General features: G+C 46.7%; 1 protein-coding gene across 6 annotated transcripts in view; it reads left to right on the top strand.

Annotated features, from left to right (window-relative positions):
• KANSL3 (KAT8 regulatory NSL complex subunit 3) overlaps positions 1-23,794 on the top strand; it is a 36,991-nt gene extending 13,197 nt beyond the window's left edge. For 4 of the 6 annotated variants that reach the window (XM_087823699.1, XM_016219239.2, XM_016219238.2 and 1 more), the window contains 18 exons: positions 207-297; positions 391-576; positions 4,965-5,096; positions 5,343-5,459; positions 5,704-5,805; positions 5,917-5,988; positions 7,092-7,166; positions 7,337-7,494; positions 9,181-9,244; positions 9,682-9,882; positions 10,097-10,253; positions 13,248-13,439; positions 13,870-13,954; positions 14,302-14,432; positions 15,585-15,694; positions 16,089-16,311; positions 16,642-16,760; positions 21,295-23,794. In XM_087823699.1, the coding sequence (XP_087679825.1) occupies positions 207-297; positions 391-576; positions 4,965-5,096; positions 5,343-5,459; positions 5,704-5,805; positions 5,917-5,988; positions 7,092-7,166; positions 7,337-7,494; positions 9,181-9,244; positions 9,682-9,882; positions 10,097-10,253; positions 13,248-13,439; positions 13,870-13,954; positions 14,302-14,432; positions 15,585-15,694; positions 16,089-16,311; positions 16,642-16,760; positions 21,295-21,315 (2,236 nt within the window). In that variant the 3' untranslated portion in view covers positions 21,316-23,794. Of the gene's footprint in view, positions 1-206; positions 298-390; positions 577-4,964; positions 5,097-5,342; positions 5,460-5,703; positions 5,806-5,916; positions 5,989-7,091; positions 7,167-7,336; positions 7,495-9,180; positions 9,245-9,681; positions 9,883-10,096; positions 10,254-13,247; positions 13,440-13,869; positions 13,955-14,301; positions 14,433-15,584; positions 15,695-16,088; positions 16,312-16,641; positions 16,761-17,191; positions 18,418-21,294 lie in introns of those variants that run through there. The other 2 variants (XM_087823700.1, XM_087823701.1) reach the window with 2 other exon arrangements.
• The last annotated feature ends 414 nt before the right edge of the window (positions 23,795-24,208 follow it).

Genomic DNA, 24,208 nt, shown 5'->3' with positions numbered 1-24,208 from the left:
TTAATATGAGTGTATGCTGAGGTGGCTCATTGGCAGACTGGGACCAGAATCTCGGTCTTGTGCTTTAGCTCCATGGACTTAGGCAGAGCTACTTCAAGGTATGCTATTCCTAAGTGGGAACACAAGACATGCCATAATCCTTGTACAGTGTACATGCATGGAGTGTTCCCAGGGTTGACTTTAATTCCTCGGAGCTTCCCTTACAGAACGGGCTGGACAATGGCCCAGAACAAGCTATTCAACAAGATCCTCAAAGCTCTGCAGTCTGACCGGCTTGCCCGCTTGGCCAACGAAGGGGTGAGACTCCAGAAAGCTGCCCACAGTGTGTCCCCCTCCCCCATTGCTGACAAGGTGGACCTCATGTTTTATTGGTCCATATCCATCTTTCAGGCTTGCAATGAGCCAGTGCTACGTCGCGTTGCAGTGGACAAGTGTGCGAGGAGAGTGCGGCAGGCCCTGGCAAGTGTGAGCTGGGACACCAAGCTGATCCAGTGGCTGCATACCACCCTAGTGGAGACCTTGAGTCTACCCATGCTGGCGGCCTACCTGGATGCTTTGCAGACACTGAAAGGGAAGGTAAGGCTATGATTGGCGTCTGCCTTTGCTGTGGGTTCAGGAAGTGGGGTCGCCAAGGTCATTGCTTGGTTAGCAGGAGGGCATGACTGAATCTGTCAGGTTTGCTATTAAAATAGGAGACATGGTATCATTTCACATTTTCGTCTGGTGTAAACGTCTTCAACCATGCTGGCTCCAGGATGAAGTGTGGGCTTGAAAACCATAGTACACTTGTAACCTCTCCAGCCCTGCAGCTTGTGGTTTGAGTCACCTCTGAGGTGAGGTGAGAAAAGAATTGAATTATTACAGAGAAGATGAAGGGTTTACTAGGCAAGAGTGTTGAGAAGGGACCAGAAGCAGACCCATGAACTCAGAGTGCAAGGGTGGGAGATGGGGAGGTGTCCAGAGCAGGGAGGGGCATTCATGACTCAGTCTCTCCTCATTATGGGCTGAGCCTCCAGTAGCAACACTTTGACTTTAATAATTCTCTATAAAGCATATCTACATTTTTCTGCTTTCTCACTGGGACAGTATTGCACAAAGTTAAACTGTTTTGTTTTCATGATTCCAGTTTCTTGTGATTTCAGGTACTGCCCTGGACTCTGTTCAGTGTGGTAGAGAACCAGTTCTGGGGCATACTGCCTGGCTCATCTCATAGCAATCACTAGTGAACTATTTCATCTTGGATTAGTGTCTCACTTTCCTCATCTCTAATACATGGCCAATAATAATATCTATCTAAGGTTTCTATGAAAATTAAATTAGTTAATCCATATAAAGTACTTGGCACAAAATTTGGCCAAGTAAGCCCACAGCGACTGTTAACAATTATATAAGCTTATAGGTTCTTGAAATTTTTAGAGCATTTTACTCCTTTCCAAAGTAGCCTCAGACAGCTTGGATTAATTCAGTTCTTGACTTTTTTTCCCCTTAAGTTTTTCTTTCTTCTTTGTGGAAAGCTGGCCCATTTCGTTGCTATTATTTGCCTGGCCAACAGCTTCCCCCAGTACTACCCCCAAATTTTCAGGTTCATTGTTTTCTATGTGCTTTTCAGTAGAAGGAGGATGAGTTTGAGAGCAAAAGCAGACTGTTTTAGTGCAGAAATAAAATTCAGGACTAGATGCAATAATGATATTCCTGGTAGGAAATTTGATAGTAATTTATTCAACAAATAATTTATTTTGTGCCTATAATATGTCAGGCACTGGGGTGGGCAAACCAGAAATGCCCCCTACTCTGATAGACTCTCTTTTCTAGTGGAGAAAGAGACAAATGGAAAGGTAGCTCTAGCCGTCCCCTTTGCTGCTGCTGCTGCTGCTGCTCCACAGTAGAAACCTGGGCCCAGAAGGTGAATGGTGGGTGGGGGGTGGGGACAAGATGGGACCCAGAAGAGAGGGGCAGCCTAAGAGTATTTCAGTCATTTGAAATGTTCTTCACAGACTCTACCCATGTAAAAGGTGTAACACTGGCTCCTGCTCCACGACGAGAGTGCTGGTAGCGCCAGGATCCCACTTGCTAGTGCCTGCCTTACTCTGCATGGCCAGCACGACTGCAGTGTAATTCCCCCTTGTAAGGAAGTTTGCATTGCTTCCTTATTTAAGTTACAGTCTGAACATTCCCAAGTGAATGAAGTGGTGTCCAGGTTTTATGAGCGTGACAGACCTCTGGGGGGACTCCACAGGTGTGCACAGTTGCTGCGGCCAGGTCACCATGTGGACTAGCAGGAATGGCTAAGGACACTCTAGTACCAGTCAGTGAGGGCCCCAGACTGAGGTGCTGTCCACGCCAGGCTGTGCTTTCAGCAGTAGTTCCATCAGACTCTTGTTTTCCCATGACTGTCATATTCACAAGAAATATTTTGCTTGTTTCCCGGAACTTTTAGTGTTACCTGCTGGATGAAAATGTTGGTGGATGGTATCTTGCTCTTGGCCCAGCCCCTTTCACCATTAGATCCCTTGTGAAGGGAGCAGAGAAGATGTAGACCCAGCCTCTTAATTGTCTGTTGAGAGAGATGCAAAGCTGGGAAGACTGGGGAAGCTTGGTCAGCTTAGCTCTCACAGAGAAGTTGGTTGTTGATTAATGATTTCTAAGCATTCTGTATTGACAGAAAGTGAGTTGCAAGGCTTTTTTTTTTTTCCAGAGGTGTACTCCACTGCCTCATGAAAGCTTTTAAAGTCTAATCAGATCAGATCCTCTGCCTCAAGGTGTTGAGTAGCTTAGAGTTATAGAGTAAGTTACAAAGAAATGGCCCCCACCGGTGGCTCAGTTGGTTGGAGCATCGTCCCGTACACCAAAAAGGTTGTGGGTTCGATTTCCGGTCAAGGCACACACCTAGGTTTCGGGTTCAATCCCCAGTCAGGGAACGTATGAGAGACAACCGATTGATGTTTCTTTCTCATATCCATGTTTCTCTTTCTCCCTTCCCCTCTCTCTAAAATCAATAAAATCATATCCTCAGGTGAGGATTTAAAAAAAAAAAAAGGAACTAAGAAAGGGGGTGGTGAAAATTTTTTTTGGTTTGGCCCTATGTTTCTAGCCTTGTATCTTCCTTCCGTACTTGAACCCTCGACTTCAGGCTATCTGTGCCTAGAGTAAGCCCTTCACATTCTTTTTGTTGTTGTTAACTACTTTTTATTTATTTTTAAAATTATAGTTGACCTACAATATTATATTAGTTTCAGGTGTACATTGTAGTGATTAGACTTTTATATACCTTTCAAAGTGATCACCCTGAAAAGTCTAGTATACTACCCATCTGACAGCATACATAGTCATTATGATATTATTGACTCTGTTCTCTATGCTGTACTTGACATCCCTGTTACTGTTTTATAACTGGCAACTTGTACTTCTTAATCACTTCCCCTTTTTCACCCATCCCCTAATCCTCCACCCATCTAGCGATCAGTTTGTTCTCTGTACCTATGAGTTTGTTTCAGTTTAGTTTTTTCATTTATTCTGTTTTGTTAGATTCCACATATAAGTGAAATCATATGGCATTTGTCTTTCTCTGACTGACATATTTCACTCAGCACAATATCCTCTAGGTCTATCTTGCAAATGGCAAGATTTCTTTCCTTTTTATGACTTAGTAATATTCTATTGTGTGTATGTACCACATATTCTTTATCTGTTTGTCTACTGATGGACACTTAGGTTGCTTCCATATTTTGGCTATTGTAAATAATGCTGCAGTGAACATAGGGGTGCATTATCTTTTTGAATTAGTGTTTTGGATTTCTTTGAATAAATACCCAGAAGTGGAAATTCTGGATCATGTGGTAGTTTATACTGTTTTCCATAGCGTCTACACCGTTTACAATCAACCAGTAGTGCACAAGGGTTCCCCTTTCTCCACATCCTTGCCAACACTGTTGTATGTTGATTTATTGATGGTAGCCATTCTGACAGATGTGAGGTGATACCTCATTATAGTTTTGATTTGCATTTCCCTGATGATTAGTGATATTGAGCATATTTTCATGTGTCTGTTGGCCATAACTCCATAAAGATCACTGTTAACATTTTGGCATATTAACGTTTTTTTCTGAATAGAGATAATTTTTACATTTTCTGTTTTATCTTTAACATTTTAGCAAAGTTATTTCCTTATGTTACTACAGATTTTTAAAAACATTTTGAATTAACCCTTAATATTGAATTATGTAGATAATTTTGCTTAACTACTCTCATATATATATTTAGGTTGTTTCTGTTTTTTTGGTTATTGAGAGTGAATTTGTCTTTTGTGTGATCCTCATCCTGTGTGAGTGCACACATGCATGTATCTCTGATATATGTGTGTGTGTGTGTGTGTGTGTGTGTATACATACACATATTTTTTAATCTTAACCCAAGGAGTTAGGATATATTTTCTGTTGATTTTCAGAGAGCGTAAGGGGGAGTGAAAAAGAAGGGAGAGAGAGAGAAACATTGATGTGAGACAGACACATCCGCTAGTTGCCTCCCACATGGCCATGCCCTGACCAGGGACAGGGATCAGACCTGCAACCCAGGTACATGCCCTTGAGTGGTAATTGAACCAGTGACCCTTTGGTACACAGGCTGATGCCCTAACCATTGAGCCATGCCATCCAGGGCTCTCTGATATATTTTGTTAGGAAAGGTTCTCGGAATTAGAATCCTTTGGGGAAGGGGTAGGAATAAATTTAAGTTTCCTGATACATATCACCAGGTGTCTTTCCAAAGGATTGTACCCATTTACCTTTAATGGCAGGAGGCATACTTTTCAACCATCCACTTAATTGTATCTTTGTTCCTGAGGGAAGTTTGAGAGGCATAGTTGAAGTCTGTCTGGGTCAGAGTGGAGCTCTGCTCTGCCTGGTTGCTGCTGGTGAGCAGGTCTCCTGCTTCACACTGGAAGCACCTTTGTTCTTCCTTGCTTCTAGATCCCTACCTTGATTGACCGGATGCTTGTGTCGTCCAACACGAAGACCGGGGCTGCAGGAGCTGAGGCCTTGTCCCTCCTGCTGAAGAGGCCCTGGGACCCTGCTGTGGGGGTGCTTTCTCATAACAAACCAGTAAGTTGGGTGGCTCAGGACTTAACCATGGTCCATGGAATTTTAAAATCTGGTCTTAGAACTTTGGCAAAAGGATAGTAAGTGGCTTGTTTAACTTTTTTCATTGATAACTGGTTGCGTATAATGCTCAACAGAGTTTCATAGGCAGATCAGCATTGGTTGGGGTAAGAAGGTAGGGGGACACTTGGGATTTCGTGGAGGAACCCTCTCACTCCCTGGTTCTCTGGTGGCTTTCTTTTTCCATAGAGCAAACTCCCTGGCTCTCCGCTCATTCTCATTGCCTCCTCCGGGCCCTCCAGTTCTGCGTTTCCCACCTCGCGCCGCCACCGCTTCTGGCAGTCTCAGCTCTCCTGCTTAGGCAAGGTATGTGTGGGGACAAAAGGAACTCTGTCTTGGGTGGAAATATAGTCTTAGAGGATTGAGCAGACAAAATGCAGCGGGGGGCCAAAATGAATGAACTTAAATATGGAGTTTTCCAACTGTCTTTTCTTTTGGAATTTGAGTGGTGCTTATCCAGGGTTGATGGAACCTAGGGTAGGTTAAGCAGATTTGAGAGAAGACTTGAAACTTAACCTTTACTGGCATGGCTGCCACTTCCTTCCTTTAGGTCATCCCTGTAGCCACCCACCTGCTGAACAATGGAAGTGGGGTAGGCGTTCTGCAGTGTCTTGAGCATATGATTGGGGCCGTGAGAAGCAAAGTGCTAGAGGTGAGCCTGCCCCTACTTGAGTTCACGGAGGCACACCCAGCCTCTGGGCTTCTGTCTAACTGTCGTTAGCCTCCTGTCTAACTGTCTTTTCTTCTTTCTCTTTCCACAAAGATTCACAGCCATTTCCCCCACAAACCCATTATCTTGATTGGCTGGAACACAGGAGCTCTGGTGGCCTGTCACGTAAGTAATTCTGACCTCATTTGGAGGTTGTTCTGGGATAGAATGCTGCTGCTATCACTGCTGGCCATGGTGGAGTCCTCTTTTATGTTTCCGGCACAGTGCTAGGTGCCAGACCTACATAATTACATTTTAAACTGCAAAAGACAAACTTTTAGCTTCATTGTGGAAAATTTTAGATGGAAACTTAAAGGGAGAATAGACTAGTTTAGTAAACCCTTTGGGCCCTCACCCAGCTTTACCAGTGGTCAGCTCATAGCTAGGCTTTTTCGTCTCACCCCTGCCCATTTTCTCTCCGCTGATACTTTGAAGAAAATCCCAAATATATCATTTCATTCATATGTATTTCAGCATGTATCTGTGAAAAATAATTCCTTTTTTCCCCAAAATATAAGCATTATTCTTCCACCTAAAACAAAACAAAATTCTAGCAGGCAAAATTTTTAATAGCTCTGGAATTTGCTGTTGTGTCCATGTTCTGCCCATTTCCAAGACATCAAGGAACCTTTATTATTTTACATATTATTTGCATGTATAAAAGTTTGCATAAGTGTCCTTGACTTGTCCAGAGCCCCAGTTCTCGAGAGGATCAAGTAAGCGAAGTCTGTGCTGCTTAATGTGGTCTAGTGAAATATGACATCTCAGGCCATGAGAAAAGGCTATCTCCTTGTAACCCTGGTCCCAGGACAGCAAATTCTCTAAGAAATTGGAGTACCTAGGAGTTACCCATTAAGTTCAAAAGGGGGAGATTTTCTTAAGGGAGAAGAGCAGCATTTTGTTTTCCTGATTGTATTTTTGGTAAGCGTGGATGGGGCGGGGAGTGAGCTGGAGGCCTCTAGTCTAGGGCATTGACAGGATGGAAATATTAAACCTCCAATCCTGTGGTTCAGCCTCTGCTGGGGTCCTCTCAGGGCCCCAGTTTTCCAGGTGTGGCTACTTGTAGAATGGCACATCTGTGTTCTGTGCTCTTACTGCTTCCACCATGGCTGCTACTCCTAGGGGTTGAGACGGGAAGGAGTAGATGGGGCTGGCTGTATGTCTGGACCAACTCTGGTTCTGGGTAGGAAGGCAATTGCCTTTGAGACGAACTGTTCCATTATTTCTAGGTGTCGGTGATGGAGTATGTCACTGCGGTTGTCTGCCTTGGGTTCCCTCTGCTTACCGTGGATGGCCCCAGAGGGGTAAGCATGGGACACCATTGATTGCTAGGCAGGTGAGAGTAGGGAGTGCATGTGTCACCCAAGTTGGTGTGTAGTGACTGCGGCAGCCCAGCTGACTTCCTGAGTGGACCGGCCAGGGCAGTGCTCGGTGACTATGAACTGGCTGATTGTGAGCTCTGTACTTGTTTTAGGATGTGGATGATCCTCTCTTGGATATGAAGACTCCAGTCCTCTTTGTCATTGGTCAGAATTCCCTGCAGTGTCACCCTGAAGCCATGGAGGACTTCCGGGAGAAGATTCGGGCTGAGAACAGTTTGGTGGTGGTTGGGGGAGCTGACGATAACCTCAGGTGGGTAGGCCCCACAGGGCTACGAGAGACCCATGCTGTAGTGTTGGAGAGATGCCAATGAGGTGGCTAGCTATAGGCTGATCTGGTTCAGACTAAATCTGAAAAGGAGCATTAAAAAACATTTTTTTTTACATTTTTAACTAACTCGGATTTATAAAATGTTGCAAAAATAGTATAAAAAATTCCTGTATACCCTTCACCCAGATTTCTCAAATATTAACATCTTACATAACCAGCGTATAATTATCAAAGTCAGGAAATTAACTTTGCTATGATTTGTTATCTAACCTACAGACTCAGATTGTATCAGTTGTCTCTTGTTCAGGATCCAGTCCAGGATCACATGTTGCTGTTGGTGCCATGGCTCTCTGTCTCCTTTAATTCAATACTGCTCGGTCCCTCTTTGTCTTTCATGACCTTGACACTTGTGAAGACTTGGCCAGTTATTTTGTAGACTGTCCCTCAATGTAGGTTTTTGTCTTTTTTTTTTTTTTAATCTTCACCCGAGGATATTTTTCCATTGCTTTTTAGAGAGAGAGAGGGAGGGAAGGAGAGAGAGAAACAGGGATGTGAGAGAGACACATTGATTGGTTGCCTCCCACACATGTCCCCACCAGGGTCAGGGATTGAACTTACAACCCAGGTATGTGTCCTTGACCGGGAATTGAACCCGAAACCCTTTGGTGTGAGGGGTGACGCTCTAACCACTGAGTCACACCAGCCAGGGCAGTTTTTGGCATTTTTTAATTATTAGGGTGAAGATATATATTATATATTTTTGGCAGCAATGCCTTAGAAGCAGCAATGCCATCAGTGCACCCCTTCAGAAGATACACGATATTGACATGTCTTATCTCTGGTGATGTTAACCTTGATCATGGGTTAAGGTGGCCTCTGCCAGGTTTCTCCACCGGGAAGTAACTATTTTCCCTTTGTAATTAGTAGTTACCTTGTGGGGAGAAGATACTCTGAAAACCTATAAATATAGTCTTTGTCATCATGGTTTCACTGGGGTAGGCATTTCTTTACATTTTGTTCCTTCCTGAGGATGAGTATGAACACATTTTATTTGTATTAAGCCCTTTTTATATATTTGGGAGTTTAAACAGCCAAAGTTTGGGAGTTTTATGAAGGCATCTTTAGTTATTGAGACTTCCCTTCCTCACTTACAAGGCCAGCTGCCTGTAGGGCCTTTAGGTATGTTTCCATGAAATGTACTGAAAGAGAGGTGTTATTTATGGGGCCGCCTTTTTTTATATGCTCACTCTTAGAGATTCAGTCATTTGTGTGCTTTAACTAGAGTTAAAGCGGGTAGCTGCTTGCACCTGTCTTGGCAGTTTCTTACCCAGAGATGTTTGAGAGAATTCCTTCTGGTCTTGGTCATTTGACAACTTCTTGGGGTATGGGCCTGTGTTGGGGGACTTGTGAGGTTCATGAGGCCATAAGTATAGCACTTCTGGAGTTTGCAGTTCCAGCACTTTCCATATGCTCTTTTGTGCAATCCCTCAACTCTGTAAGTGAGGCATTATGGTTCTCTGTTTTGCAGATGTGGAAACTGAGGTTCAGAGAGGTTGCAATACCTGCCTGAGGGCTAACATAATCTTCCTTCCTGGGTGTAGAAAATAACCTCTACTTGATGCTATGGAATATTTAGAAAGTGAACATTTCCTTCTCTTTGTCTCTCAGGATAAGCAAAGCAAAGAAGAAGTCAGAAGGGTTGACCCAGAGCATGGTGGACAGGTGCATCCAGGTACACAGTTGCTTTGCATATTTTCTCAGAGGCTTCCCTTCTGTAGCCTTTTAGGCTCAGTCTTGTCAGCAGCAGCCTCTTTGTCTCTGAGGGGTAAGGAGCATCCCCTGGGGCCTCTGGTAGCCCTAAATCATAAGCAAAGAGAAAGAGAAAAGAAAGAAAGAAGGGGAGGGGAGAGTAATGAGCTAAAGTATAGGAAAAGCATCAGGGGAGAATGAGTTCACTGGGGGAATGGTGGCGCACGCCACTCCAGGACTCCACCTCACAGAGGTTCCTCTGGCCTCTGGCTGAGGCTGGGGTTTGTGCCAGGTTTTGTGCACATGGCGAGGGACTGGCACCTCCGATGCCAAAGCCAAGGTAATCAGTTTTAGTTGGAACTATTGGGAAAGTTCGTATTCCACAGCTGAAGACTCTGCATTGGCCTCTCTTTACACCAGGATGAGATTGTGGACTTCCTGACTGGTGTGCTTACTCGCGCTGAGGGGCACGTGGGTGCTGAGCCTCGGGACCAGGATGCCGAGAAGAAGAAGAAGCCCCGGGATGTGGCCCGCAGGGACCTGGCCTTTGAGGTCCCTGAGAGGGGCAGTCGACCCGCCTCACCAGCTGCCAGGCTGCCTGCCTCCCCTTCAGGCTCTGAGGTAATGCGGAAAGAGAAGGGGCACTTTTGCTGGGGAATGAGGACCACAGAGCTGACATTTTGGCTTCTTAGGGTCACCTGTGTGCTGGGGCCAGTGCTGTAGGCCTGTGAGTTCCCACGGGGAGAATTCCTGACCAGGGAATTCTAAGGGACATGCTGATTGGTGGTCAAACCCAGACAACTGGCTCAGCTCCTGTCCTTCTCACCCTGCCCAGGATCTCTCCAGTGTGTCCAGCAGCCCCACCTCCAGTCCTAAGACCAAGGTGACCCCAGTGGCCTCTGCCCAGAAGTCCAGTCAGATTGGGAGCTCTCAGCTGCTAAAGAGACACGTGCAGCGGACAGAAGCTGTGCTGGCCCACAAACAAGCCCAAGGTACCAGTGCCTGGCCCTGTGGCCTCTCTCAAGTTCTGTGCTCTGCAGTTGACGGCAGATGGCGGTTGGAAAGTATTGGCATCTGCAGCTTTTTCCAGGGGCATTTGAGAGGCACTATTCCCACGTTTCTGTCCAGGCAAAAATAGGGCGAAAGGAATACCGAGGGCTATTTTCTGGGTGAAACATCACTCGGGTCTGTGTGTAGGGGCTGCATCATCCCACTGGTTACAGCTTTGCCTTGGTGTTCTGGACAGTTAGGCTGTGTGAGCTGACTACACGTATACTGGCCCCAAATGCTTTTCTAACTCCCAATTGGGGGAGCTACAGCTTCTGTTTCAGGCCCTGCCCAGCCACTCCTGCAACCAGGGAACTCTCCAGGTCATGCCAGCAGGGTGATTGGCTTATTCGTCAGATTCTGGGGCAGCCTAAAAGGCGTCATGCCCCTTTTTTGTTTTGCTCTTGAAGAGTTAAGATCTCCACACTGGTACTTTCAGTGAGGTTTATTGGAGTCTCTGCAGATAGGTTTTAGACTAGGCTGGGAAATACTGGTATGATTGAAATTAGAGTTTGGAGATCAGTGAGTGCTATGTAAGCTCTAGGGAAGGGAGGGTTCACTGGGTAGGGAGAGAAGGAGAAACAGTGGCTCTACCCTCCCCCTACTTTGATCCAGTTGAGCGGCCCTGTGGTAAGGTCTCTTGGGCACTGGTGTTTGATGATGTATCCAGGAGCGCGTATCAACTGAGATTAAGGGAAGAGGCAGCAGCCAGAACTGGCTGTCAAGTAGAGAGAGCAGAGGTGACAGGAGGCTGACCTGCTTACTTCCCCCATGTTTCCTTTAGTGAATCCAAAGGGTAAGGACATAAAATCCAGAGCTCTAAGGAAATTGTCCTTAAGAGTGGTGCTGACAAGGAGCAGAAGTGTGAGTGGATGAATGATGCAGAAAAGAGGCCAGGCCCTAGGGTCCATGTGGATGCTTTGCGACCTGGACCTTCTTAAATGGCGGCCAGAGCCAAGTTCTAGGTGGGTGATATCCACTTAGACTTTTGTCGAAGAGAGAGCCAGTGGTCTGTAGTGCCTCTGGAGGGGGGGATTAATTACTCGAGAATCTAAGAAGTTCTGGAAGGCTGACTGGTGAGCTGGGTTTGAAATGGGACCCAGAGTATCATGGTGAGCAGCAGCTGTAGCTTCTGCTTTGGCTGAACTCAGAGACAAAGGGGATGAGGGTGGCTAACGTTTATGAAGCCCTTACTACGTGCTAGGGCCTCTTCCTGCTGCTTGACTTGCTGTGGCTCAGTGATCTCGGCAACAGCCCCATGAGGCAGGTGCATTTATATTTTTTTATATTTTCAGTTTATAGATGATTCCATGGAGCTGCTGAAAGCAGTAATTCCAAAGAAAGCCCCTGTTGACCATTTTCTAGAACATTTTCATATCTTTTTCTTACTCCCTCTCTGTCTCTCCTTTCACTGGCTGGCTGTGATTCTATAATTCTTTCTGATTCATTCCAGCACAGTTTGCTGCTTTTCTGAAACAAAATATGCTGGTGAGGAAAGCTCTTCCTCCCGGCACCTCCTCCTGTCTCTTTGGTGAGTATTACTCTTTCTCACCTCCTCCCTCTGCCGCTCCCCTGCCCCAGCCTCTCATTTGTCCCTGTTTGGTTTCCTTCTGTTCTTTCCTCTCTGCCTTTTTCTATCAATTTTTTCCCCCCTGGACTCCTTTTGCTTACTCCATTGTCTTTGCTTTTTCTCCTTTCTTTCTGTTTGCCTCTTATGGTGTTTTTCTCTTTTTGTCTCTTATTGTGTTTCTTGGCTCTGCTTCTCCCATGAGTGCCTGTGGCCATTGCCTGTGAGCCTGCATTTCCTTGGGTGTTTTTCTCCCTGCCTGTGGTTTCCTCCCTCCATCCTGGCCGCTGCGAGCCACTTAGCAGCATAAGACTGTAGCTCCTTTCCCGTTTATAACCTCTTTCCAATTCAGATTTTAATTGACACATTTATCCCCTAAGCAATCCTTCCAGCTGGTTATGCCCTGACTGTGGTCTGGAATAGCTCACAGTGACCCATGCCAGCTCCCCCCACCTTCATGTAACTGCTGCCTTCTCCCCACCCCACCCCTGATTGCCTTTGCTAAGACAAGGGGCTGGGGGGCTCTGGGTTTAAAGAGGGGGATCTATGAGGAAGCTTGAGCGATACCCAGGCTTAGCCATGTGCAGAATGAATCTGTTTGACTCAGTAGAGCGAAAAGCCTATATGTGAACAGGTACCCTTTCTCTGTACCTAGGACAAGGGACCTGGGGACTAGGTTGTGACATGGGCCACTGTTACCCTGTTACTTTGGGACAGGAGGCATAAAGGTATCTTGGCTGAGATGCCTAGGCAAGGCTCCCTTGCCTAGGAGCTCCTAAAGCCAGCCTGAAGTCCTGTGGCAGTCCTCCGTGTGGCAAGCAAACCCTCAACCCTGGGCTCCTAGAGCAGGGGGACTCAGAGCCCTGTGAAAATCTGCCGGGTAGGGAAGGCTGTGCACCCTGGCCCTCCATTGCTTCTTCCTAGAATGTTTCCTGCCCTCCAGCTGTGCCAACTGGGGCAGGCTTGAAACAGGAAAATGATTACATTTTTTGAGTCTGGGAAGCACCATTTAGATCCACCGTGATGAGGCCCCTTAGATCCACTGTGGTGAGGCCTCTGTGTTTTGGCTGGCCTTTGCTAGGAAAGGTCAGGGTGTCTTCTCCTTCCTTTTCCCAACTCAGAGCCCCCTTCTTTCCAACTCCAGGACAGAGTGAGGGATGGGCATGGTGCCGTTCTCTGAGGGGCAAGGTGGAGTTCCACCGCAGGTGGGGCTGAGCAAGGTGGAACTAATGCAGGCGTCCTTGTCTTTGAAGTGTGACTCCATGCGTGGCTGGTACTTCTGTGTATCCCCACACACAGCTGTACCTGTACTGGTTCGGACTACCAGTGTCTGTGAGACTGTGGAGGACCTTACCCCAGCTCTATCTCTCAGTTCCCATTTCATCAGAACAAACGGAGGAAGCAGAGAAAGAGGACCTTAGGGTCCAGCTGAAGCGGCACCATCCCTCCAGTCCTCTGTCTGGCAGTAAGACCTCCAAGCGACCCAAGATCAAGGTGTCCCTCATCTCCCAAGGAGACCCAACTGGAGGGCCTTGTACTCCTTCCCAAGGAGGAGCCCCAGAAGGTGAGTTTCCCTTGACCTGTCCCAGTAAACACTGACTGGGCCCTCCTCGGGCACGTAGCTTTGCCCCCTTGGGGCTGCTTGCTGGCGCTCTGCGTCTACTTCAGTATGAGTGGTGCCTGGAGCAGAGGGCTCCAGGTAGCCCATGAGGAAGGTGGGAAGTGACCTGATGGCAAGATGAAGATCAGAGGAAACTCTCAAAGCATCATATATTTGGGGTTTTTTTGGTTTATCTCAATTAAAAATAAAATATTCCAGGAAGTTTAGAAAACAGAAGGGGAAAAAAATAACTCCAACTCTTCCTGCTCTCATATCATTCTGCATTTTTCATCTTCCAGTCTTTGTCCATAGTATCTTGCATTTAGCCTGGCTGTGGAATCTGAAAGGTGAGCCAAATAGGACTGACCGGCAGCCTGGGGGTTTTGTTTTGCAGCCGTGGGAGGGAAGCCCATCATGATGACACTGGGGCAGGCGTCAACAGGGGCCAAGGAGCTCACAGGGCTCCTTACCACAACCAAGTAAGTCCATTTGGTGGTCTATCTGGCTCTGTTCCCTTCCTCTTCACCTTTTTTTTCTGGTCCACTTAGTGCTTTGGAAAGATGGTGAATTCTGGATTCTGTCAATTTTGGAATGTGACTTCTTTTTGGGTGGGATCTTTGTTTTTCTTTTGGGCCAACTCAGAGTTCAGTTCTTCTGAACTCTGGAAGGACTACTGGCCAATTTAGAAGGTGGGATGAAGAAACCAAATGTTCAAGCCTTAGGTCCATTGCTGAATCCTTACTGGGCCCCAGTCTGGCCCCTCCCCATGTTGCCAGGGTCTACCCCTCCAACCTTTGGATAATGGAGCTCCTGTCTTTGTGTCCAGGTCTAGTGCTTCTGAAGCAGGTGTGTCAGCCAGCCCAGCCTCCCCTGTGGTCTCCAGCAGCGCCACACCCAGTCCCTTGCACACACTCCAGAGCCGCCTGGTGGCCACCTCTCCTAGCAGCTCCCTCCCAGGTATCTTGGGCCCAGCATCCTGACCTCCCAGCAGAGTCTGGGCAGCTGTTGGAGGGTGGTCCTGGGAAAGCAGCCTGGAGCTGAATCTGGAGGGTACTCCTTGAGGTCTTGGGCTTGTCAGGGAAGTTTTACAAGAAGCTGGAATTAGCTTCAAGGAGCATGAAGATCTTGGCCTTAATATGTACAGTGAGTAAACATCCCAGTCTGCAGGCAATGCCTCCGATACTATAATGAGAAATTGCTGGTGGGAGATATAGGTATTAGGCTTCATTTTGGTGTTTTTAAGATTGAATAAAACTGGAAATGATGCCATGCTGGGTATTAGTAAATGAGACATTTCTGCCTGTGCATGTCTCCTCACCTTCTCCACCCCCACCCGACACTGAAAGGCTAGTTGCCTGAACCCAGCAGGGCCAAGCCATGCGCCCTCCTTCAAGGAGACCTTTCTCTTTGCTTTGTGGCCACTGGGCTGTGTGTAAAGTGAGGTGTAAGTCAGGTGCTTGGAATTCTTTTGGCTTAAGAAGTCCTTTCTCACCTAGCTGGAGTGGCTCAGTTGGTTGAGCATCGTCTCATGCACCAAAAGGCTCCCGGTTTGATTTTGGGTCAGGACACATACCTGGGTTGCAGGTTCGATCCCCAGTCAGTGCATATGGAAGGCACCTGATGGATGTTTCTCCCTCACATTGATGTTTCTTTCTCTTTCTCTCTCTCTCTGTCTCTCTCTCTCGTTCTCTTGCTCTCTCTCCCTCTCTCCCTCTCTCCCTTCCTCCCTTCCTCTCTCTATGTCATCGGGTGAAGATTAAATTCTTAAGAAAAAGTCCTTTCTCTTCCCTAGAAAGAAGTGAGGGAATTTAGAGTTCTGAAAAGTGGTATTCACGCTCTTTCTGGTTTCCCTAAAACTGTCCAAAATGTAGAATGGGTGGTTTGGAGCAGTTGGGACATGTAGAAGGAATCGAAGGAATCTGCAAAGACCCTTCCTCACGTGGACGTTCACCGGGTGTGCTGGGAGCCCTGTGGGCCTCCTCTGAGAGCTTGGAATGTCCGCGGGAAAGAGCACGCACAGTGTTGACCGGGTTGTTGAGGGTGGATGGGCATGACTGCTGTCACATAAGTGGTGGACCTTATGCTGATGCCTGTCATATCATCTCCTAGGGGCCACATCAGCCAGCAGCCTCCTCCAAGGCCTCAGCTTCAGCTTGCAGGATATCAGCAGCAAGACCTCTGGTCTCCCAGCAAATCCCTCCCCGGGACCATCCCCGCAGGTGCCTTCCTCTGGGCGGGGCAGGTGTGGGGAGGTGGCTTCCTCAGCTTGGTTGGTTTTGGTAGGGAGACTGGGTCAAGGACAGACAGCCTCTGACTTCCCAGGTAGGAGCTATCAAAGGTTAAGGTTCTATCACTTACTGTGTGACACTGGGCAGGTTTCTTGACGTCTGTCTCTCTTTGTTTCCTTGTCTGTAAAATGAGGATAATAGTCCCTCCCTCACAGAGCTGTTTTGAGGACTAAATAGATACTGTGTGTGGAATGCCTGGAGGGAACCCTGCATGTGGTGGGCACTGAGTACATGGCAGCCTTTGATAACATGCTGTGGGCCTGCCACACTCGAATGTGGCTGTTGGGCAATAGCTTCTGATCACCTGGGCTTGTGTGTCCCACAGGCCACCAGTGTGAAGTTGCCCACCCCAATACAGAGCCTGGGTGCCATCACCACGGGCACCAGCACCATTGTTCGTACCATTCCTGTGGCCACCACTCTCTCCTCCTTGGGTGCCACTCCTGGTGGGAAGCCTACAGCCATCCACCAGCTGCTGACCAATGGGGGCCTCGCCAAGTTGGCAAGCAGCCTCCCTGGCCTGGCTCAGATCTCTAACCAAGCATCAGGTGAGTCTTTCTTGAGAACCCTGGGGACTCCCAGACATGGGATCTTCCCCTAGGACCTTGTCATCTCACATGGGCAAGGTATACTGTTGAACTCAACCAGGGTCTTGGCATTGACCCTCAGGGATTCATATGTGGGGGTCCATCCCCCAGAGAGATTGAGAGAACACAGGCTGTTTTCTGTTGTCCTTCAGAATGACTGATAGGACATAGATGACCCAGCTGGGGAAGAGGCCAAAGTGGGGGACCGAGGGAGGTGTGTTATGTGGAGAAACTCTTCGGGAAAGGAAAGTGGGGATGTGACCAAAAAACCTACCTTTCTTTCTCTCTCAGGTTTGAAGGTCCCTACCACCATTACTCTGACCCTCCGAGGGCAACCAAGCCGAATCACCACGCTGAGCCCCATGGGCCCAGGAGCAGCCCCATCTGAGGAGTGCCACTCCAACTCACAGGTGGGTCTGCCTAGGAAGGTGGAGGAGAGAGGCTCCAGCATTGGGAAATTTCAATGCACTGGGCTTGCAGGCAGATCAGGTTCAAATCAGGGTTTGTAGCTCTGGAACTTTAAGCAAGTCATGGACCTCTTTGGGCCTCCTTTCCTGTCACACTCTCTGGTCTGTTGTAAGTTTAAACACATAGTGTTCCCGTGTGTCGCAGGGCCTGGTGTTTCGTGTGTTGGTTTACTCTCCCTCTCCATTCCTTTTCTCCTCTCCACTCAAGTTTATCATGCAGAAGTTGTGGCACAGGCTTTCCGGCATCATGCCCTTCCAGATCTGGGCACTCATTGCCATCTTTTTTGGGCACAACAAGGTTTTTTATAGCTCTTACCCAGGAGTCACCTTCAATTCCTCTCAGCTGATCTGATTTCTTTTATGATCTTTTCCAGTGAAATGTTTCTAATCTTAAATGGTGATCTGAGAGCCACCCAAAGGCCAGAGATTAAAGAGAACAGTTGCTTGTACCCAGTGTGGAGTGTGCTTTCCTTCAGTGCCCACCTTTTCAATCAAGGCCTTCCATGCAGGAACGGTGCTGTGCCGGCTGCCATGGCAGAAGCTGGCCCTGGGCCTGACATTCCCAATACCAGCTCTGCCTCGGGCTGGGGGCTGGGCACGATTGGCAGGGGACAGTTCCTGACTGGACCAGAAGCTCCTCTGCACAGGGGTTGTTCCCAACACCCGCTGGGATCATAGCCAGCCCCCTGCCATTCTGCAGAGAGGTGGAGTTGTTCTCATTATTTTATTATTTTTTCAGTTACAAAAGTGATTGTGCTTATTTTCAATAATTCAAACATTACAGAAGTAATATAACTCAGAAAGTGTAAATTTCCAATGATACCACTCCCAGAGATGATATCCACTGTTGGTAGCTTGATATGCATCCTTCTAGATTTTTCTTTCTATACCAAGTATATCATTTTATTTTACTTTTTGACAAAAATGAGATCACAAAATATGGACTTGTGTAACTAGCCTTTGTTTATAAAACACATGATGTGTTACAGGAAGACTACCTATGTCTTGTCAGTGGCTCCCTAACAAGGGGAATGTAAGAAAGCGAGTTTTACCACTTCCTGATAGAGAGTTGGGTTATGTTTTGTTTTTCGATATCATAAATAATGGTGCAGTGGACACCCTCGTCATGATTTTTGTTTACCTCCCGGAGGTTTCTACAGGCTGGAGACCAGTGAGTGGAGGGTATGTGCATCTACCACCTGGCAGCTGCTGATTGTTCTTCATGAGGTTTTGCTGATATAAGTCAAGTCACAGTGATGAGAATATCTGTTTGTTTATACCATTGTCAATTGTGGAAATCAGTATTTTTAATTTTATCGATGATAAGTGAAAAGTGAAATTGTTTTAATGTGCATTTTCCTGATTATTTATGAAGTTGTATGTCTTTTATGAATTGCCGGTTATATTCTACGTCTGTTTATTTCATAGCAGCTTTGTATATTCTGATGTTAATCCTTTATTATACAAATTGCACATACTTTATTCTAGTCAGTTGCTTTTTTTTTGCTTTTTTCTTTCTATTGAACTATTAAGTGCATGTCTTTAATTTTTGTTTCTGGATCTTTTATCATACAGACATTAAAAATTTTTATATGGTAAAGTCTTCAGATCTTTTCCTTTATGCTCTTCCCATTGCAAGAGTATAATCTTTTTTCATTTTCTTCTTTTTTATATTTTTAGAATTGTTGTAAAATAGACATAAGTTACCATTTTTACCCATTTTTAGGCTTACAATTCAGTGGCATAAAGCACACTCACATTATTGTGCAGCCATCACCACCATCCAGCTCTATAACTTTTCCTTCGTCCCATACTGAAGCTGTGTTTTCTTATAATGTTTGTTTACCTTTAGTTTTTCAGTCCACTTGGAATTTATTTATTTATTTTGGAATTTATTTTCATATGCTAAGTGAGATAAGGCTCTAACTGTAGATGAATCCATTCATCCTTCATTCATTTGACATCTGCTGCTCTCACATTCTAGATTGCGGTGCACACGCGGGCCTGTCCTATACCATGGAGCATCTGCTGTGCCCTGGCTTTCTGCTGTGTCTGGTGATGCAGGGCCCCCAGCAGAGGAAGTGTCAGTGGTGTTTCTAGTTTGCTCATATCATCATTATCCTTTTCCTTTCCCTTGATAAATAATGGGTTGCGAATTTTGCCCATTTCCCTTTTGGAATCAAATGAGATGAATGAGCATAAATAGTTCCTTGTAATTAGTTAAAATGATGAATTACTTTAATAGATTTCCTAATATTGAACTATCTAAATTTCAGATTTAGGAGTTTGCCCAGTATGTCCTATTCTCTTTCTTTACACATGCCCAAATTTATTTTTATTTTGCACATATAGGAAAGAAGACCCTATCAAAAAGGAACAAAACACAATAGAAGGAAAGAAGCCAAGCTTACAGAGGAAAAGCACTCTTCTGACTTGTTTTTATTTTACTTAGGGGTTTGGCCTCTGTGTTTATTAGTGAGATTGACCTATAGTTTTCTTTTAATCACCCCTGTTTTTGTGTGTGTGCTTTCCTTGTCCAGTTGTATAAAGGTACTAATTCTGTCCTTATAGAATGAAGTGAAAAGTATTTTTATGTTTTTCTCATATTTCAAAACATTTCTATAGCACAGAAATGACCAGTTCCTTGATGGTCTGATGGAAATGACTCTAAACAGTTGGACCTGTTTTCAGGTAGTTCTAACCTTTGCTGATGCCACATAGAGGCACAACTAGAACCAGGTCCCCACCACATGATGCCCTCCTCTCTGTTAGGTGGTCCTTTGGGCTTGCTGTGGCCCGGGGAGCTAGTTGATATGGAGATGAGATTAAGAGTCTTTGGGAACCCTCTTCCTGGCTAAATGGAAGCACAGAATAAAGATAACATCTGACTTCTACCTGAGGGAATTAACTGAGAGCTTAGTTTTTATCTCAGTAAAATGGGTGTGTAATTACTAGGAGGGTTCTGATGGCGATTCTTTTCTTACAAAGGAGGTATTATTAGATTCAGACTTGCTGACTTGAAAGCTTCTAACAGTTACCTGATAGTGTTCAGACTGCCAGACAGTATGATACCATGGAAAGAACTGGGCTGTGGACAGCCCGCTGTCTTAAACAAGCTGTGTGAGCCTGGGCAAATCAGCCAACCTCTCTGAGCTTTGGTCTTCTCGTCTAGTCTAGTGAGGTGGTGACTGTTGTGCTGGTGGGATTAGCAGGCTTTGTCTCAGAATCTCCTCAGGCTTTAGAAGATGAATTTTTAAGGGTCGAGAAACAAACCACCCATTTACGACATTTATAAGACATTTGGAAATTTGAACACTGGGTAATTGTTGATATTAAGGAATTATTAACCTTTTTACATGTGATGATGGTGTTTAAAAGTTTGAAAAAAATAACCCTTTTCTGTTTTTGGGTTACATACTGCAATATTTATGGATAGAATGAGTTTTTTTAAAAAGTAGTTGTGAGCACCAGCTAGACTTCTCTAAGGTCTGTTCAAGCACAAATCATCTGTTTTGTTTCTGGCACTGATGGGTTCTTGCAGTATGTTTCCTTCACTGAGCTGGACTGTTGTGTACACCTCACAGCTGAGAAGCTGAAGGGGGAAGTGGGGACAGAGACTGCTGTGCCTGCATCTGAGTCCTTGTCTGTGGTTATGGGGTGTGTCCGGCCCCCCCCCTTTCCCACCATACCTCTCTGGCCACATTGTGACCCTGTGGCAACCCCTGGGGAGTTGGCCATTTCCAGGTGTATTCCTAACCAAGACAGGCAGCATCTGTGCACAGCCACCTCTGGGCCGGGTGAGCACTTGGGAGGCTCATCCTCTCCAGTTTTGACTATCAGACCTTCCTCATTCCTCCTCTCTTGCGCCCCCCATCCTCCCCTCTTCACTGCTTTTCCAAAGGTGAAGTCTAGAGAAGTGGGAGGCCTTGGTAAGAAAAGGCCACCTTGCTTCATTCTTCCTGAGCTGCAGGGCTCAACAATTCAGGGCACCCTCCACAACACCTAAAACACAGAGAGACCTAAAAGATGATTAGTCAGAACAAGTATGGAAAACTTCCCTTTAGCAGTGTCACCCTTAGCATTCACCTGGTTCCTTTTCCTGCATTTTTTTCCTGTCCTCATGGTGTAATAAGAGCTTATCTTTGTAGTTAAACAGGTATTACACTCTGGGTGCTTTATGCGGATTGTCTCACTTAACTTCACAAGCACCTGGGGAGTGGGTGCTGTCATTGTACAGATGAGGAAAGGAGGCTCAGAGAGCATGGTCACTGGCCCTAGAACGTGGCGGGGTCTCTGAGGGCATCGTCCATGTTCTGTGAACCACTGGCTGCTAGAATGCATGTCCCGAGCACCCAGCTTCTTCCCTATTGAGAATCACTTTGGTATAAAGTCTCAGGAGAGGGCTGAGGGGCCAGAGGATCCAGATGTGTTAACCTGGCAAAGTTCTGACCCTTGTTCACTACCTCTCCTGCCATAGCGCCTGCCTCCAGCTCCCTGAAGATGCTGTGTGATGGTCCTCCTTTACCAGGTTGGTGATGGCTGCTGCAGTGAACCCGGGCACATGTGCTGTCCTGCTGAGCTGTCCACTTGTCTGAAGACCTCTTTAAGACACTCTATTGCCTCCCTGCGAGCTGTCTTCGGGGTTGGGCCTCTGGGTCCTGTGAAACTGTTAGGCTAAGTGATATCGTGCCAGCAAGGGGAGCGTCGTCCTCCAGCATCTACAGATCTGGTTCCCAGAATCTGCAGGCTCCTCAGCAGGTCTGGCCATTCACGGATCACCAGCACTAGCTGGGACTTGTTCTAAGCAGCAGTGTTGGACTGCTTACTGCATTTCATGAAGGAGCTCCTTATGGAAGTCTGTACTGCCCCTGTGCCAAGTTGGGAGGAGATGTCTATGTGGTCCAGGGCTGCGGGAGTTCAGGTTTCGAGCCCTTTGCTGAGGACCAGGGTCATCCTGGCCCACCAACCAACTGGTCAGTATTGAAAGGGCTTGTTCTGGACATTGCTGCTGCTTCACTAGCAGCATGGGAGAGTGCTGCCCATGCAACTGCCTCTTAGGAGCCACATCAGAGTCACCTGCTGAGACAGAATACCTAACTTCAAGTCCGTGAGAGGGCAGAGAGAACTGGGCTGTCATCTCTCAGCCCCTTGGGCCACTGTACGTGTGGAGAGCAGCAGTTGCTAGGAGACAAAATCTGGCCCCTTTCTTTTCTTTATCATGGCTTGGGCAGTTCCTATATGCAGAAAGCCTGCCGGTCCAGAAAGGTCGAAGAAGAACAACGAACAGCAAATGAAGTAGCTTCAAGGATGTGTCAGTAAGTCCTGCGGTGAAAAGGATTCGGGCTTGAGGCTTTGCCTCTAGTACCTAAGGAACTGCTGATCAACTGGAGATGAGAAGAATTTGCAGGGTTGGGGAAGAAAGCCTCACCCTCCAAATCTGTCTCTCTAGTGCTTGGAGGTGAAACATCTGGGCCGTCCCAGAAAGCTTAGGCATCAAGACTATGAAGGCCATGCTTCAGTGTATCTGTTTCTATCCCATGTGACTTGCCTTTGTGCTGAGAAGTGGGAAAATCATTGATGCTGATGCTACTGTGCAGGGCTCTTGGTACCAGCCTGAGCCCAGGAAGGGGAGATTCCTGGACAAGTAATCGCTGAAGATGGAGCTGAGAGTCCCTTCTTCCCTCCTCACAATACTTTTGTGCAAAGGTAGTTTTAGATTTGGCTTAGAATCAGTCATCCACAGCAGCCTCCCTTTCCTTCCATACTCTAGAATGTTTCCAGCTACAGTGATGAGTCAGGCAACCCAATGGGACTCTGTTCAGTATCTGTAGGCAGGGAGGGCCCACAGCATGCTATGGCTGAAACTGTGGTCCGGGGGCCTGACCCATGTGCAGCGTATATCCAACCCAGGCCACCTGCATTCAATTCAGGAGTGTCACTTTTGCGTCCGAGTGGCAGCCAGGAGGGTTGCACAGTGTGCAGGAGTCTGACAAGACAGATCTGGGGTGTGTGTATGATAGGAGTGGATAAACATCGTACTGTCCCTCCTTGACTCCTGCAGAGCTGGTCTCAGTGGTGACTCACAGGATGACTCTGTATTCTTGCATCAGCTGGTGGGTAACTGCTTTCTGAAATTCAGGAAGATTTAGTAAGTTTGAAGAAGATATGAAATCTGAAAGAGGCATCCATGGATCAGGGGATTGATAACTTTACAGGTAGAATAATATACCAACAGGCCCGAGGACAATAGGACTGTGTGAGACTATGAAGCTTTTAGGAATCATTTAGGACAGACAAAGGGTCCTGAACAGCCATTTGTGACGTAGGAGTGCATCCTAAATGGCACTGGCAGGGCTGCTCCTAGAAAATGCTGACTTGGTGTGTGCTGGGGCCAGAGGAACAACACACCTTCCTGCTTTTATGTACATCCTAGTGTGCTTCCCATGGATGATTTCCTGAGGCTTGGGTTGTACACTGAAGAATGCCAGACTGGAGAAGGGGAGCTGTGAGGACACAGATTCTTCACCTCAGAGGGACAGGCTACAGAGAGAAGTTGAAGTCCATAGAGTCATGTTTCCCACTTCCACATGTCTTCAGCCACACTGCTTGAAATGTAAAAGGAAGCTTTCCTCCACCCATCACATAGCAGACCTGGAGTCTATAACCTCAGACAGGGATACTACTGGCCAAGACATAGAAGGAGCAGGAAGACTTTGGTTAGATTCTTGGATGATAGAGGCATGTTGATGCCCTGTGTGAGAGGTCCTCCTGTCTATCCTTGGCCCCCCCACAAGAACAGTCTTGGGCTGGATGGGTTATAGACTGAGCCACTGTAACGGTTCTGTTCTTACATTAGCAAAAACAATTAAAATAAAAACAACTTTGCATCGCTCCAGCTTGTTTCCAGTTGACTTCTCATGTTGATTCTGATAACAACCCAGTGAAGTGGCTCAGAAAATAAAGGCTAAGATACTGTGGTAATGCCTGCATTCATTCTCACTGGCGCCTTTGCCATGAGGTAGGTACTATAATTTCCTTTGTACAGGTGAGGAAACTGAGGCACACAACAGGAAGTGGCAGAAGTGAGACTAGTACCCAGGCAGCCTGCTGCCAGTGTCTGTTCTCCTCTGCACTTGCTGGGGTTCAGAGATGCTCCCAGAAGTGGAGGTTAGCCCAGGAGGTGAGGGGATGGTGGCTTGGCCTTCATGTGACCCTTTTCAGTTTACGTCACCAGGCCTGCAGTGATTGCTGCTGTCGTGGCAGGACTCTTGGCTGGGCCAGAGTCAGTAGATGGGGTCCCTAACCCTTAGTCCTGAGAAATTGAGATCCCTTTATACATCCTATACCTTCACTCCCTCTGAAAGAGAAGTGAATGAATGAATTCCAAGTAC

The sequence above is a fragment of the Miniopterus natalensis genome, chromosome 13 (assembly GCF_054644295.1).
Source record: "Miniopterus natalensis isolate mMinNat1 chromosome 13, mMinNat1.hap1, whole genome shotgun sequence".
NCBI classification, from domain to species: domain Eukaryota; kingdom Metazoa; phylum Chordata; class Mammalia; order Chiroptera; family Miniopteridae; genus Miniopterus; species Miniopterus natalensis.
The sequence above is the reverse complement of the archived record's forward strand: the minus strand, read 5'-3'. Positions and strand labels throughout refer to the sequence as shown.